We start from the raw sequence: 16,764 nt of genomic DNA, 5'->3' as shown, positions 1-16,764 counted from the left end.
AGAAGGGACTGCTGCCCTGGGCGTAGCATGCATTGTTAGGTTTGGGGCGCCTCAAGTTCCTTCTACTATAGGCAACAATGATGAGCACTGATAGGTGGCACTGATGAGCACTGATAGGTGGTACTGAAGGCCACTGATGAGGAGGCACTAATATTCCGCACTGATTGGCACAGATAGGTGGCACTGAAGGCCACTGATAAGGAGGCACTAATATGCCACACTGATGGGCACAGATAGGTGGCACTGAAGGCCACTGATGAGGAGGCACTAATATGCCACACTGATGGGCACTGATAGGTGGCACTGATATGCGGCACTGATGAGCACTGATAGGCCACTGATGAGGAGGCACTAATATGCCGCACTGATGGGCACCGATTAGGTGGCACTAATATGCTGCAACGATGGGCACTGATAGGCAACACTGATGAGCACTGATAGGCGGCACGAATGGGCGACACTGATGGGCACTGATGGACAGCATTGATGGGGGTGCCGCAAGTTCCTTCTACTATAAGGCTGACAGGAGTAGTGACAATGGAGGGGAAATGTGAGGGCGGCAAGGGGTAAGAATTGTTCTAGGGAGTCAAATTTGGGGAGGTGTGCTAGTAGTGGTGATTTAGGGGGGATTTGTGTTGGGAAGGGGGGATTGGGTAGAAGACTTGTGCTAAGAGGGGGGATTGTGCCATAAAAGTAATAGAGGGGAAATATTGTTTTTAGAAGGGGGAATTTGTGCTAGTAGGGATGATTGGGGGAATTTGTGCTAGGAGGGGAAATTTGTGGGGGGGTGTATGGGGTATTTATGCTAGGATGGGGGGAGCAGAGGAGGGGAATTTTTGCTGTAAGGGGGAACTTGGAGTCGGGGAGAGGGTTTGTGCTTGGAGGGGAAATTTGTGGGGGTGTATGGGGTATTTGTGCTAGGATGGGGGGAGCAGAGGAGGGGAATTTTTGCTGTAAGGGGGAACTTGGAGTCGGGGAGAGGGAAATGTGAGGGGTTTTTTTCTTGGAGGGGGATTTGTGCTGGGGACACATCGGGAGACAGAAGATTCCTGCTATATGCTTAGGGGGTGAGTATGCAGATTGGGGCGCAATTTTCTTTTAGGGGGGGGGGATTTTCGCTGACACATCATTTTCATACATCTTGGGGGGAGCAATTGGGTATGTTCTTCCTGGGCTCTACATGACCTTGTTCTGGCACTGCTTGGGTGCCAAAGTCTAGCAATGCCCCTGTGGGCGGCGATACTACAATCTGGTTACACAATTCCCCCATACAATCAATTAAATTGACCAAAACAATGTAATACGGGGGACAAACCTTTACAGTCCAACTCATTTCTATCCAATCAAATGACATTTGTTGACAGATCTAAAGAAGAATCGTACAAGAGACTGTATAGTGTATGGCCAGCTTACCGTATCCAATAATATGTCATTGGAAAGTTAGAGAGGTGTGGGAAACCTTCACCCGTACAGCTCCTGATAATTATGGCAAGACATGCTGAGACTTGTAGTTCCTCAGCAGCTGGACAGTGGCAATTGGTAGTAAGCCCCAAGGAGCCGGGTTCTCCAAACCCTCCTGTATTGTAATTGTACCGTCTGCCTTTATATTGTAAAGTGCTGCGCAAACTGTTGGCGCTATATAAATCCTGAATAATATTAATAACAACAACAATAATAATTACAATAAAAAGGTGAATTAGGTTTCCTACCTGCCCAGCGCTCCTGGCTGCTGCCATACTCTGCGTCTCTCCTCTTGGCACACGCGCCCTTCCCCTCGATCAGCGCCTTCAGGGGGTGATCGGAGCCCGGGCTGGGGTAACAGCTCATCCCAGAGGAGCAGCGGGCGGTGTACACCCCACACGTCTCACCCTCCAGCAGGGCGCACACCGAGCAGCAGCCGCAGCCCGGGGATATCACAAGTTCCATGCAAGGCGGACGGGAGGACGAGCAGGCGGCCAGGCGCTCCGAGGTGCACCATGGGCAGCGAAAGGGTACTTGCTGTTGATTGGGGCGCACAGGGCGACCAGAAAGAGCAGCAGGTGGCCGGAGAGCTGCATTTTTTGGGGGGGGGGGGGGGGGGGTTGGCACGGATGAGATGGCAGCGTCTTCTGCCCTTGGTCAAAGGATCTGGTGTACCCTGTTTTTGTTGGTCCTGCCAAAGGTTTCTTCTACCCTCTTCTCAAGTGATCTATTATTGCTCTCCAAAGGATCTACTGTCCCTCTCCGAAGGATCTACTGCCCCTCTCTGAAGGATCTACTGCCCCTCTCTGAAGGATTTACTGCCCCTCTCTGAAGGATCTACAGTCCCTCACCAAAAGATCTACTGTCCCCTGAAAGATCTACTGTCCTTCTCTGAAAGATCTACTGTCCCTCACCAAAAGGTCTACTGTCCCTCCCTGAACAATCTGCTGTCCCTCACCAAAAGGTCTACTGTCACTCCCTGAAGGATCTGCTGTCCCTTTACCAAAAGATCTACTGTCCCTCAAGAAAAGATCTACTGTCCTTCTCTGAAAGATCTACTGTCCGTCTCTGAAAGATCTACTGTCCCTCACCAAAAGATCTACTGTCCTTCTCTTAAAGATCTACTGTCCCTCACCAAAAGATCTACTGTCCCTCACCAAAAGATCTACTGTCCCTCACCAAAAGATCGACTGTCCTTCTCTGAAAGATCTACTGTCCCTCACCAAAAGATCTGCCCCTCTCTGAAGGATCTACTGCCCCTCTCTGAAGGATTTACTGCCCCTCACCAAAAGAGCTACTGTCCTTCTCTGAGGGATCTACTGTCCCTCGCCAAAAATATCTACTGTCCCCCTTCAAACAATCTACTACTCCTGTATTTCTACTGCCCCTGTCTATACCCGTCTCTGGTATCTACCTCCCCTCTGCCCCTTCCTGGGATCTGATCTCTCTAGCTCCCGGGTCTTGGGATCTGCTGTGATCTCTCCCAGGGATGGATTGCCCCTGTCTGAGCTCTTGCAGTCTTCTGCACTTTCTCTCACTTCTCTGTCGGCACCTTTCCTAGATCTGGTTTTATTCCTGCCCTTCCCTGCTCTCTCCTCCTTCATTCCGCCCTCTCCTGTCTTTTCTCCGCAGTCTGCCTCTATATATGTGTGTGTGTGTGTCTGCCCCCTCGCCTCCATCCCATCCATACATACAGGCACATGTGTATGAGCACTGATAGGTGGCACTGAAGGACTGAAGGGCACTGATAGGCGGCACTCATGAGCACTGATAGGCGGCACTGATGAGCACTGGTAGGTGGCACTGAAGGGCACTGATGAGGAGGCAGGCACTAATATGATGGTCACTGATAGGCGGCACTGATGAGCACTGGTAGGTGGCGCTGAAAGGCACTGATGAGGAGGCAGGCACTGATATGCGGCACTTATTAGCAATGATAGGCGACATTGATGGGGGTGCCGCAAGTTCCTTTTACTATAAGGCCCCATACACACGGGAGGATTTATCCGCGGATACGGTCCAGCGGACCGTTTCCACGGATAAATCCTCTCGAGGATTTCTATGCGATGGAGTGTACTCAACATCGCATTGAAATCCGCGCCGAAATCCTCTGGCGATGACGTGTCGCGCCGTCGCCGCGATTATGACGCGGCAACGTGCGCGACGCTGTCATATAAGGAATTCCACGCATGCGTCAAATTATTACGACGCATGCGGGGGATCCCTTCGGACGGATGGATCCGGTGAGTCTATACAGACCAGCGGATCCATACGTTGGGATGGATTCCAGCAGATGGATTTGTTTAGCATGTCAGCAAATATTTATCTGCTGGAATCCATCCCAGGGGAGAAATATCCGCGGAAACAGATCCGCTGGAGTGTACACACCATAGGATCTATCCGCTGAAACCCATTTGCTGGGATTTTTCAGCGGATGGATTCTATCGTGTGTATGGGGCCTAAGGCTGACAGGAGTAGTGACAGTGGCATCACTACTTCTGTCAGCCCAGCACTGATAACAGCAAGGAGAGGAGGAGAGAGGCGGGATGAGGTGCGAGCTGTGCTCTCTCTCCCCCTCCTCCCTATAATCTCGCACATAATGACGGGGGGGGGGGGTTTGCCATCTTTGCCCTGGGCACTGGATGATCTTGTCCCGGCACTGGTTGTAGGGCAGAATGAAACCTGGCCAAGTAAGCAGCGGAGGAAAACTGGCACTTGGGCATTTTTAGGGTTCGTTCACATGAGGTTTGGCCTCTGAAATGTGAATTGTATGGGATTTGTTCATGAGAGCAAAAAAAAGCAGTAAAATAGATTCCCAGCAGCCATCAACAGTAGATCCCTCCTTCAGCCTTGGTTCACACTGCTGCGAATTCAAAATCGTGATTTTACCGCGATTTCGAGGCTGCGATTTTGCCGCGATTTTGCCCGCGATTTTGGCCGCAATTTAATGTAAATCGCGGCCCGAAATCGCAAAAAGTAGTACAGGAACTACTTTTTGAAATCGCAGATGCGGCGTCGCACTGATTAGGACAGTGCCATTGCCGACAATTGCCGCCGATTTAAGATGCGATTTGACATGTCAAATCGCATCTCAAATCGTTCCAAATCGTACCCAGTGTGAACCAGGGCTCAACAACAGACATCTGCAACAATATACCCTCCCCCCACCAGCAACGCTAGATCCACCCCAGCAACAATAGATCCCCATAGCAACAGTAGACCCCCCCTGCAAAAATAGGACCAAGCAACAACAGATCCACCCAGCAACAATAGATCCCCACAGCAACAGTAGACCCCTCTGCAAAAATATGCCCCCCAGCAACAACAGATCCACCCCAGCAACAAAAGATACCCACAGCAACACTAGACCCCCTGCAAAAATATGTCCCCCAGCAACAACAGATCCACCCCAGAAACAATAGATCTCCAAGCAGCCAGCAACAAAAGACCCCTCCCGCAACACTAACTGACCCTCAGCAACATATAACCCCCCCCCCCCACACACACACACACAATAGTAAATCCCACTCGGCAAACACTGACCCCCCAGCAACTTAATACCCCCCAATAACAACAATAGACCCCCCCCCAATAGGTAAATCCCTGTCAGCAACAACTGACCTCAGCAACATTATAACCCCCAATAACAACAATAGACCCCCTACAATAGTAGATCCCCCAGCAACAATAGATCCCCAGCAGCCACCATCAATAAACATTTCTTGCTCGGGAGTTGGAGTGTCGGAGGTGCCGAAACTGCACCCCGCCCCCCCCCTTGCGTTCCCACCGAAGAAAAGCCCTGCCGTTTCTGATGCTTTGGTTTGGTAATTCGAATCTACAGATTGTTTCCAAAAGTTCTTTTTGCACCGATGAGCCCCGACAGAATTATCACAAGGATTCTGAAATCTGTTGCTATGATCACATTGTGTATGCCCGCCTTCAGATCAGATCTTTCTGCATGCCCCTCAGGGTGGACAGGGGGGCATTTCTAGGGTTCTAATGGAGCAGGGGCCCCTTTGGGCGCCAGATTAAAATGTTGAGGGGCGAGTAAAAACCACGATGAATACAAGACTAATAGATAGCTGGATTCTAACGTTAGGCAGGCGTAGCGTATCTCATATATACGCTACGCCACCGTAAGTTAGAGAGGCAAGTGCTGTATTCACAAAGCACTTGCGTCCTAAGTTACGGCGGCGTAGCGTAAATGGGCCGGCGTAAGAGCGCCTAAGTCAAATTGTGAAGAGGTGGACGTGTTTTATGCTAATGATTCGTGACCCGACGTCATTGACGTTTTGAACGAACGGCGCATGTGCCTTCCGTGGACGTATCCCAGTGTGCATTGCTCCAAATTACGCCACAAAGACTCATTGGTTTTGACGTGAACGTAACCTACGCCCAGCCCTATTCTGAATCGACTTACGCAAACGACGCAAACGACGTGAAATTCGACGGCGGGTCCGACGTCCATACTTAACATTGGCTGCGCCATCTTTTTGGTGGAATAACTTTAGGCCTGAAAACGCCTTACGTAAACGGCGTATCTGTACTGCGACGGGCAAGCGTACGTTTGTGAATAGGCTGCTGCTGATTTACGCATTCTAGGAGTAAATCAGCGTACACGCCCCTAGCGGCCGGCGTAAATAGACAGCTAAGATACGACGGCGCAGGCGGTCGTGTCTTAGCTAGATTTAAGTGTATCTCAGTTTGAGAATACACTTAAATATAGGACGGCGCAGATTCGGAGTTACAACGGCGTATCTACTGATACACCGGCGTAACTTTACGTGAATCTGGCTAAGAATCTCTAACTGAACAAGAAATGAATTTGTCTAAACCCTGCGATGTTACATTATGATAATAGACGGATATACAATGTTTCAAAGCTGTATAATGCATACAATGTATCCTCTCCACATCTCAGAGGAGATTCGGGGCACTCAATCGAAGACCTAGGCACGTGCATTGTGTGCAGCTCCGGGACAAGGAGCCCGGAAGGAGGAACGGCTGCCCTGGGCACTGTGATATCATGTGAGGTGGGGGGGGGGGGGCACTACAAAAAGACTGTGGGGGGGTTTTGTTGAGTAGGGGAATTTGGGGGGTGGCATGGGGTAAGAATTGTTCTACGAGAGCAAATTTGGGGAGGTGTGCTAGGAGTGGTGATTTGGGGGGATTTGTGTTGGGACGGGGATGAGCTAGGAGGGGGGATTTGTGTTGGGATGGGGGATGAACTAGGAGGGGGGGGGGGATTTGTGCTATAAAAAGTAATATGGTCGAAAGGAAATATTTATTTGGGAGGGGGGATTTGTGCTAGTAGGGATGATTGGGGGGATTGTGCTAGGATGGGAAATTGGGGGGGGGGGGATTTGTGCTAGGATGTGAGATTGGAGAAGGGTAATTTGTGCTGTATTGGGGAGGGGGGGTTTGAAGTTGGGGAGAGAATTTGTGCTTAGAGCAGGGCCACCTTAATAGCATCATGGGCCCCTGGGCAAAGTAATGCTCTGGGGCCCCTACAATGATGACAGTGCAGGTAAACAGACATTAAGTAGGTAGGAGGCAGACTTCCTCCCCTTTGCATCCATCACTCTCAGTGCCATCATGGGGGCCCCCAATTTTGGGGCAGCGTGGGCTCAAGGACCAGCTGCTTTGGGGAAAGTGCAGGGGCCCCCCCCCCATGCAGCTGGGGCCCCTGGGCAGTGCCCAGGTGTGCCCTCTCATTAAGACAACCCTGGCTTAGAGGGGAAATTTGAGGGCGGCAAAGGGTAAGAATTGTTCTAGGGGGGGCAAATTTGGGGAGGTGGTGGTGATTTGGGGGATTTGTGTTGGGATGGGGGATGAGCTAGGAGGGGGGGGGATTTGTGCTATAAAAAGTAATATGGTCGAAAGGAAATATTTATTTGGGAGGGGGGATTTGTGCTAGTAGGGATGATTGGGGGGATTGTGCTAGGATGGAAAATTGGGGGGGGGGGGGTTTGTGCTAGGATGTGAGATTGGAGAAGGGTAATTTGTGCTGTAATGGGGGGATTAGAGGGCGGCAAAGGGTAAGAATTGTTCAGGGGGGGCAAATTTGGGGAGGTGTGCGGGTAGTGGTGGTTTGGGGGGATTTGTGTTGGGAAGGGGGGATTGGGTAGAGGATTTGTGCTAGGAAGGGGGATTTGGGGGGGGGGGGTGTGCTATAAAAGTAATAGAGGGGAAATATTTTTTTGGGAGGGGGGATTTGGGCTAGTAGGGATGATAAGTAGGAGTAATGTATATATATTTTTAGGGGGGGACTTGTGCTGGGGTACATAGGGAGACAAAGGATTTGAGCTATGTGCTTAGGGGGTGAGCATGCAGATTGGGGCTCAATTTTTTGGGGGGGGGATTTTCGCAGACACATAATGCTCATACATCTTGGGGGGGGGCAATTGGGTATGTTCTCCCTGGGCTCTACATGACCTTGTTGTGGCACCGCTTGGGTGCCAAAGTCTAGCGATGCCCCTGTGGGTGGCGATACTACAATCTGGTTATACAATCCCCATAAAATCTCAGTTAAATTGACCAAAACAACGTATTATGGGGACAATAAGACTGTATAGTGTATGGCCAGCTTAACATATCCAATAATATGTCATTGGAAAGTTAGAGAGGTGCGGGAAACCTTCACCCGTACAGCTCCTGATAATTATGGCAAGACATGCTGAGACTTGTAGTTCCTCAGCAGCTGGACAGTGGCAATTGGTAGTAAGCCCCAAGGAGCCGGGTCCTCCAAACCCTCCTGTATTGTAATTGTACCGTCTGCCTTTATATTGTAAAGTGCTGCGCAAACTGTTGGCGCTATATAAATCCTGAATAATAATAATAATAACAACAATAAAATACAATAAAAAGGTGAATTAGGTTTCCTACCTGGCCAGCGCTCCTGGCTGCTGCCATACTCTGCGTCTCTCCTCTTGGCACACGTGCCCTGCCCCTGGACCAGCGCCTGCAGGGGGAGATCGGAGCCCGGGTTGGGGTAACAGCGCAGTCCAGAGGAGCAGCGGGCGGTGTACACCCCACACGTCTCACCCTCCAGCCGGGCGCACACCGAGCAGCAGCCGCAGCCCGGGGCTCTCACCAGTTCCATGCAGGACGGACGGGAAGACGGGCAGGCGGCCAGGCGCTCCGGGGTGCACTGTGGGCAGCGGAAAAGGACCTCGCTGTTGATTGGGGCGCACATGGCGACCAGAAAGAGCAGCAGGTGGCAGGAGAGCTGCATTTTTGTGGGGGTTTGGCACGGATGAGATTCTTCTTCCACCCTTGGTCAAGGGATCTGGTGTACCCCCTTTTTGTTGGTCCTGCCAAAGGTTTCTTCTACCCTCTGCTCAAGTGATCTATTGCTTCTCTCCAAAGGATCTACTTTCCTTCACCAAAAGATCTACTGCCCCACTCTGAAGGATCTACTTCTGCCCCTCTCTGAAGGATCTACTGTGCCTCTCTGAAGGATATACTGCCCCTCTCTGAAGGATCTGCTGCCCCTCTATGAAGGATTAAGGATCTAGGATTAAGGATCCTAAGGATCTACTGTCCCTCACCAAAAGGTCTAATATTCTTCTCTGAAGGATCTACTGTCCCTCACCAAAAAGATCTACTGCCCCTCTCTGAAGGATCTGCTGTCCCTCCCTAAAGGATCTTCTGTCCCTCACCAAAAAGATCTACTGCCCCTCTGTGAAGGATCTACTGTCCTTTATCAAAAAGATCTACTACCCCTCTCTGAAGGATCTACTGCCCCCCTTCAAATAATCTGCTACTCCTATCTTACTCCTGCCCCTGTCTCTACCTGTCTCTGGTATCTACCTCCCCTCTGCCCCTTCCTGGGATCTGATCTCTCTAGCTCCCTGGTCTTGGGATCTGCTGTGATCTCTCCCAGGGATGGATTGCCCCTGTCTGAGCTCTTGCAGTCTTCTGCACTTTCTCTCACTTCTCTGTCTGCACCTTTCCTAGATCTGGTTTTATTCCTGCCCTTCCCTGCTCTCTCCTCCTTCATTCCGCCCTCTCCTGTCTCTTCTCCGCAGTCTGCCTCTATATATGTGTGTGTGTGTGTGTGTGTGTGTCTGCCCCCTCGCCTCCATCCCATCCATACATACAGGCACATGTGCTGGACCTGCTTCCAGCCTTCCCACTAAAGTAACACTAATCTACAGTCAGTCTGTTCGCTCTCCTATTATATGTGTTATATGTTGTGTCTATTGTGTCACTGTATATATTGTATGTTGTGTCTATTGTGTCAGTGTATATATTATATGTTGTGTCTATTGTGTCAGTGTATATATTATATGTTGTGTCTATTGTGTCAGTGTATATATTGTATGTTGTGTCTATTGTGTGAGTGTATATATTGTATGTTGTGTCTATTGTGTCAGTGTATATATTATATGTTGTGTCTATTGTGTCAGTGTATATATTGTATGTTGTGTCTATTGTGTCAGTGTATATATTGTATGTTGTGTCTATTGTGTCAGTGTATATATTGTATGTTGTGTCTATTGTGTCAGTGTATATATTGTATGTTGTGTCTATTGTGTCAGTGTATATATTATATGTTGTGTCTATTGTGTCAGTGTATATATTGTATGTTGTGTCTATTGTGTCAGTGTATATATTGTATCTATTGTGTCTATTGTGTCAGTGTATATATTGTATCTATTGTGTCAGTGTATATATTGTATGTTGTGTCTATTGTGTCAGTCAGTGTATATATTGTATGTTGTGTCTATTGTGTCAGTGTATATATTGTATGTTGTGTCTATTGTGTCAGTGTATATATTGTATTTTGTGTCTATTGTGTCAGTGTATATATTATATGTTGTGTCTATTGTGTCAGTGTATGTATTGTATGTTGTGTCTATTGTGTCAGTGTATATATTATATGTTGTGTCTATTGTGTCAGTCAGTGTATATATTATATGTTGTGTCTATTGTGTCAGTCAGTGTATATATTTTATGTTGTGTCTATTGTGTCAGTGTATATATTGTATGTTGTGTCTATTGTGTCAGTGTATATATTGTATGTTGTGTCAGTGTATATATTATATGTTGTGTCTATTGTGTCAGTGTATATATTGTATGTTGTGTCTATTGTGTCAGTGTATATATTGTATGTTGTGTCTATTGTGTCAGTGTATATATTGTATGTTGTGTCTATTGTGTCAGTGTATATATTGTATGTTGTGTCTAGTGTGTCAGTGTATATAATGTAGTTGTGGTCTATTGTGTCAGTGTATATATTATATGTTGGGCCAGATTCACAAAGACTTACGACGGCGTATCTCCTGATACGCCGTCGTAAGTCCGAATGTGAGGCGTCGCATCTCTGCGCCTGATTCATAGAATCAGATACACCTCACTGTTGCCTAGATACGAGCGGCGTAAGTCTCCTACGCCGTCGTATCTTGGGTGCATATTTACGCTGGCCGCTAGGGGCGCTTCCGTAGATCTACGCGTTGAATATGTAAATTAGGTAGATACGCCGATTCACGAACGTACTTGCTCCCGCTACGCCGTTTACGTTAGGCTTACGTGCGGCATAAAGTACCCTGCTATTATGAGGCGCAGCCAATGCAAAGCTATGGACGTCGGCAAGCGTATCTTTTTACGTTGTTTACGTAAGTCGTACGTGAATGGGGATGGGCGTAGGTTACGTTCACGTCGACTAAAGCACTGAGCCAGCGTAAATGACGGAGTAAATTCGATGTTGATACTGAGCATGCGCGCGCATGCGCCGTTTGTTTAAGCGCGTCATTTACGTGGGGTCACAATTCATTTCATAAAACACGCCCACCTCTTCCACATTTTGAATTAGGCGGGCTTACGCCGGCCATTTACGCTACGCCGCCGCAACTTACGGAGCAAGTGCTTTGTGATACTGCACTTGCCTATCTAAGTTAAGGAGGCGTAGCGTAAATAGGATACGCTACGCCCACACAAAGATACGCCAGGATGCGTGAATCTGGCCCCGTTGTGTCTATTGTGTCAGTGTATATATTGTATGTTGTGCTCTATTGTGTCAGTGTATATATTGTATGTTGTGTCTATTGTGTCAGTGTATATATTGTATGTTGTGTCTATTGTGTCAGTGTATATATTGTATGTTGTGTCTATTGTGGTCAGGTATATATTGTATGTTGTGTCTATTGTGTCAGTGTATATATTGTATGTTGTGTCTATTGTGTCAGTGTATATATTGGGCTAGATTCAGAAAGATAAGCGTATCTTTCTGCAGGAGTAACGTATCTCAGGTACGTTAACGCCGCCGTAAATTAGGCGCAAGTTCTGTATTCAGAAAGAACTTGCGCCCTAATTTACGGCGGCGTAACGTATGTGGGCCAGCGTAAGCCCGCCTAATTTAAATGGGGATGATGTGGGCGTATTTTATTTAAATTAATGGTGACCCCGCGTTTTTTACAAACGAGCATGCGCGCGTTTGTGAAAGAATTCCAGTGCGCATGCTCGAAATTCCGCCGCAAATCGTCATTGCTTTCGACGTGAATGTAAATTACGTCTAGCTCTATTCGCGAACGACTTACGCAAAAGACGTAAAATTTTCAAAATTCGACGATGGGAACGACGTCCATACTTAACATAGGATACGCTTCATATAGCAGGGGTAACTGTACGCCGGAAAAGGCCTTACGTAAATGACGTAAAAAAATGTGCCGGGCAAACGTACGTTTCTGAATCGACGTATCCACCTAATTTGCATATTCGACGCGTAATATACGGAAGCGCCACCTAGCGGCCAGCGTTAAAATTGCAACTAAGATACGACGGCGGTAAGGCACTTATGCCGGTCGGTTCTTAGTCAAATCTATGCGTAACTGATTCTATGAATCAGGCATAGATACGACGCCGCAACTCAGAGATATGACGATGTATTGGAGATACGCCATTGTATCTCGTACCTGAATCTAGCCCATTGTATGTTGTGTCTATTGTGTCAGTGTATATATTGTATGTTGTGTCTATTGTGTCAGTGTATATATTGTATGTTGTGTCTATTGTGTTCTGTTTGTTTTACAATAATGATTATTTATTATAAAATAAACATTTGTAAATATTAGTGTATTTTATTATGTCACGTTTGTATTAGGCTCCATTCACACTTTGCGATTTGGAATTGTGGGCAGAATCACAACGATCCTGCCTGTGATCCCCAAATTGCTGCAGAGCGCGCAGCACACTTTTTTGGGTGTCATTATTTTTAATGGCACCCCCAAACGTGATCCGATTCTGCCGCGATCGCTTGTCCCCCCAAAAAAGGAGCACAAGCTACTTTCGGCTCTGTTCACACTTTGCGATTTTGGAATCACATCATTGATGGGCACTGGTAGGCTGCATTTGATGGGCACTTTATTAAAAAGGTGGGGTATACATGGGCAGGGCAAAGGGGGTGGAGTCAGGGGGGGAGAAAGGGGGAAGGGGCAAAATGAGGTTCAATTCATTTATACCCCTAATACAAAATTATTTCATCTCTAGCTCTTTAAAGCTGAACTCCAGCCAAGAACTCTTTTTGGACCTTTGCATTGTAAAAAAGAAAATTACCAAAATTCTTACTTTCATTCAGCCCAATCAATACAGTAAATATGGAACTTCCGCGCTGAGACATACGATATCTGGCTGAGTACACAAATGATAGCAGGTCGCCATGTCTTGGTAAGGTTTTCAGTTGTGCCATACTCTTTCCATTTTCGGATGATGGATTGAACAGAAGCTCCGATGTGATCTTCCAAAGCTTGGAGATTTTTTTTATAACCTAATCCTGCGTTATACTTCTCCACAACTTTATCCCTGACCTGTCTGATGTGTTCCTTAGCCTTCATGATGCTGTTTGTTCACAAAGGTTCTCTAACAAACCTCTGAGGGCTTCACAGAACAGCTGTATTTATACTGAGATTAAATTACACATAGGATGGACTCTATTTACTAATTAGGTGACTTCTGAAGGCAAATGGTTCCACTAGATTTTAGTTAGGGGTATCAGAGTAAGGGGGCTGAATACAAAATGTACCCCCCACACATTTTTTTTTATTTATTCTTCATTTTATGCGTTTTTTTATTTTTTCCTTTTTTTGTCTCAGAATAACATTGTTTATCACATTATATACAATTACAAACATATTTCACATCATCTAAACATCTCTATACATTATATATCGTTCTTCCTCAGATACCTATCACAATATCGACTCTCCCTCTCCCTTTTTCAGCATGACCATTTTTCTACTCTTACTTCCTCTGCCTTATCCAGTCAATGAATAGTTAAACAGAGGGAGAGAAAATATCCTATTACCCTCCCCACTTACACCCCCCCCCCCCCCAAAAAGAAAAAAAAAAGAAAAAAGAAGAACTCAAAAGATATATCTTCCTTTGTTAGTTTCAATGAGCCATAAAGGTTTTCAGCTGGATTCGTCTCATTGGATCTAGGTTCTCCTCCAAACGCCCTGTTCAATCTCCTCATTGGACATCACATGATTGTCTATCAAGAAATGTGTCAAGCATGCTGATCCTTGCCGTCTCAAATTATTAAAACATCTGTCTTTTCAACCAGGCTCAAACTCGGATTGCCCAAGACGGGCATCATAGGGCCAGCAACTATCAACAGCTTAGTTTTCTTGCATACCCTTTTAATTGCTCGGAATGTGTAGCACCTATCATTGGGCTGTTTTTTTACACTATGGGTATGTCTGCCCCCCACACTGAAAAAAATTTAAAAACTTTATAATTTTCCCCTCCACTTCACAATTATGTGCCACTTTGTGTTGGTCTATCACATAAAATCCCAATAAATACATTTAAGTTTTTTGTCTTGTAACGTGACAAAATGTGAGGACATTTCAAGGGGTATGAATAATTTTTCAAGCCACTGTACAATGGTGATCAGTGGGAAGAATGTCCTTACATTGGTGATCAGTGGGAAGAATGTCCCTTACATGGTGATCAGTGGGAAGAATGATCCTTACATTGTGGTCAGTGGGAAGAATGTCCCTTACATTGGTGATCAGTGGGAAGAATGTCCCTTACATTGGTGGTCAGTGAGAGAATGTTCCTTACATTGGTGATCAGTGAGAAGAATGTTCTTACATTGGTGATCAGTGGGAAGAATGTCCCTTACATTGGTGATCAGTGGGAAGAAGAATGTTCCTTACATTGGTGATCAGTGGGAAGAATGTTCCTTACATTGGTGATCAGTGGGAAGAATGTCCCTTACATTGGTGATCAGTGGGAAGAATGTCCCTTACATTGGTGATCAGTGGGAAGAATGTCCCTTACATTGGTGATCAGTGAGAAGAATGTTCCTTACATTGGTGATCAGTGAGAAGAATGTCCCTTACATTGGTGATCAGTGGGAAGAATGTCCCTTACATTGGTGATCAGTGGGAAGAATGTTCCTTACATTGGTGATCAGTGGGAAGAATGTCCCTTACATTGGTGATCAGTGGGAAGAATGATCCTTACATTGGTGATCAGTGAGAAAAATGTCCCTTACATTGGTGATCAGTGGGAAGAATGTTCCTTACATTGGTGATCAGTGGGAAGAATGTTCCTTACATTGGTGATCAGTGGGAAGAATGTCCCTTACATTGGTGATCAGTGGGAAGAATGTTCCTTACATTGGTGATCAGTGGGAAGAATGTCCCTTACATTGGTGATCAGTGGGAAGAATGTTCCTTACATTGGTGATCAGTGGGAAGAATGTCCCTTACATTGGTGATCAGTGGGAAGAACGTTCCTTACATTGGTGATCAGTGGGAAGAATGTTCCTTACATTGGTGATCAGTGGGAAGAATGTTCCTTACATTGGTGATCAGTGAGAAGAATGTTCCTTACATTGGTGATCAGTGAGAAGAATGTCCCTTACATTGGTGATCAGTGGGAAGAATGTTCCTTACATTGGTGATCAGTGGGAAGAATGTCCCTTACATTGGTGATCAGTGGGAAGAATGTTCCTTACATTGGTGATCAGTGGGAAGAATGCTCCTTACATTGGTGATCAGTGGGAAGAATGTCCCTTACATTGGTGATCAGTGGGAAGAATGTTCCTTACATTGGTGATCAGTGGGAAGAATGTTCCTTACATTGGTGATCAGTGGGAAGAATGCTCCTTACATTGGTGATCAGTGGGAAGAATGTCCCTTACATTGGTGATCAGTGGGAAGAATGTTCCTTACATTGGTGATCAGTGGGAAGAATGTCCCTTACATTGGTGATCAGTGAGAAGAATGTTCTTTACATTGGTGATCAGTGAGAAGAATGTTCCTTACATTGGTGATCAGTGGGGAGAATGTTCCTTACATTGGTGATCAGTGGGAAGAATGTTCCTTACATTGGTGATCAGTGGGAAGAATGTCCCTTACATTGGTGATCAGTGAGAAGAATGTCCCTTACATTGGTGATCAGTGGGAAGAATGTCCCTTACATTGGTGATCAGTGAGAAGAATGTCCCTTACATTGGTGATCAGTGAGAAGAATGTCCCTTACATTGGTGATCAGTGGAGGAATGTGAAGCTTCCAGTATAGAAGGGCTAAACTCAGACCTCTAAACCGAACTTCTGCTACACACTAGAGAATTAATCCAGTAATCTCAATTCAGTCAAAAATTTCACTTCTAAAAACCTTATAATACAAAGACAAAGTTCAGTTCTAGACATTTGCAAGGTGCTTTGTGATTGGAGGAGGTGAGATCTCAGGTTCATTTACAGAACTCCTTATAATCCATGAAAAGTATGCACAGTGTTTCCTGAATGGAGGAGGCGACTTTGCTATCATTTGTGTACTGTAACTGAGATTACATTACACACAGGTGGACTCTATTTACTAATTAGGTGACTTCTGAAGGCGATTGGTTCACTTAGATTTTAGTTAGGGGTATCAGAGCGTAACGGAACGTCCCACACTCCGCTTGAGTGCTTCCGTCATATACCGCTTCCTGTCAGTCTGGATATAGATATCAGATATTCCAGCTGCTCACAAGCACACAACGAGACGATACTTGTTTGCCTGCTGAACATGGAGGGGCAGATTCACATACAATTGCTTGGGCGAAGCGTATGTCGAGATGCGCTACGCCGCTGTAACTACTTTTGAAAGCTTTGAATCCAGAAAGAATTTGCGCCGTAAGTTACGGCGGCGTAGTGTATCTCTAGTGGCGTAAGGGCACGTAATTCAAATCGGCGAGTAGGGGGCGTGTTTCATTTAAATGAAGCGCGTCCCCGCGCCGAACGAACTGCGCATGCGCCGTCCCTAAATTTCCCGCCGTGCATTGCGCTAAATGACGTCGCAAGGACGTCA

General features: G+C 46.5%; 1 protein-coding gene across 2 annotated transcripts in view; it reads right to left on the bottom strand.

Annotated features, from left to right (window-relative positions):
- The window catches only part of IGFBP2 (insulin like growth factor binding protein 2), an 85,690-nt gene extending 76,210 nt beyond the window's left edge, over window positions 1-9,480 (bottom strand). Inside the window, exon 1 of one of the 2 annotated variants that reach the window (XM_040358197.1) lies at window positions 8,347-9,480. In XM_040358197.1, the coding sequence (XP_040214131.1) occupies window positions 8,347-8,695 (349 nt within the window). In that variant the 5' untranslated portion in view covers window positions 8,696-9,480. Of the gene's footprint in view, window positions 1-1,709; window positions 3,024-8,346 lie in introns of those variants that run through there. The other variant, XM_040358198.1, reaches the window with a different exon arrangement.
- Between the last annotated feature and the right edge of the window lie 7,284 nt (window positions 9,481-16,764).

Source organism: Rana temporaria, chromosome 6, assembly GCF_905171775.1.
Source record: "Rana temporaria chromosome 6, aRanTem1.1, whole genome shotgun sequence".
Classification (NCBI taxonomy): domain Eukaryota; kingdom Metazoa; phylum Chordata; class Amphibia; order Anura; family Ranidae; genus Rana; species Rana temporaria.
The sequence above is the reverse complement of the archived record's forward strand: the minus strand, read 5'-3'. Positions and strand labels throughout refer to the sequence as shown.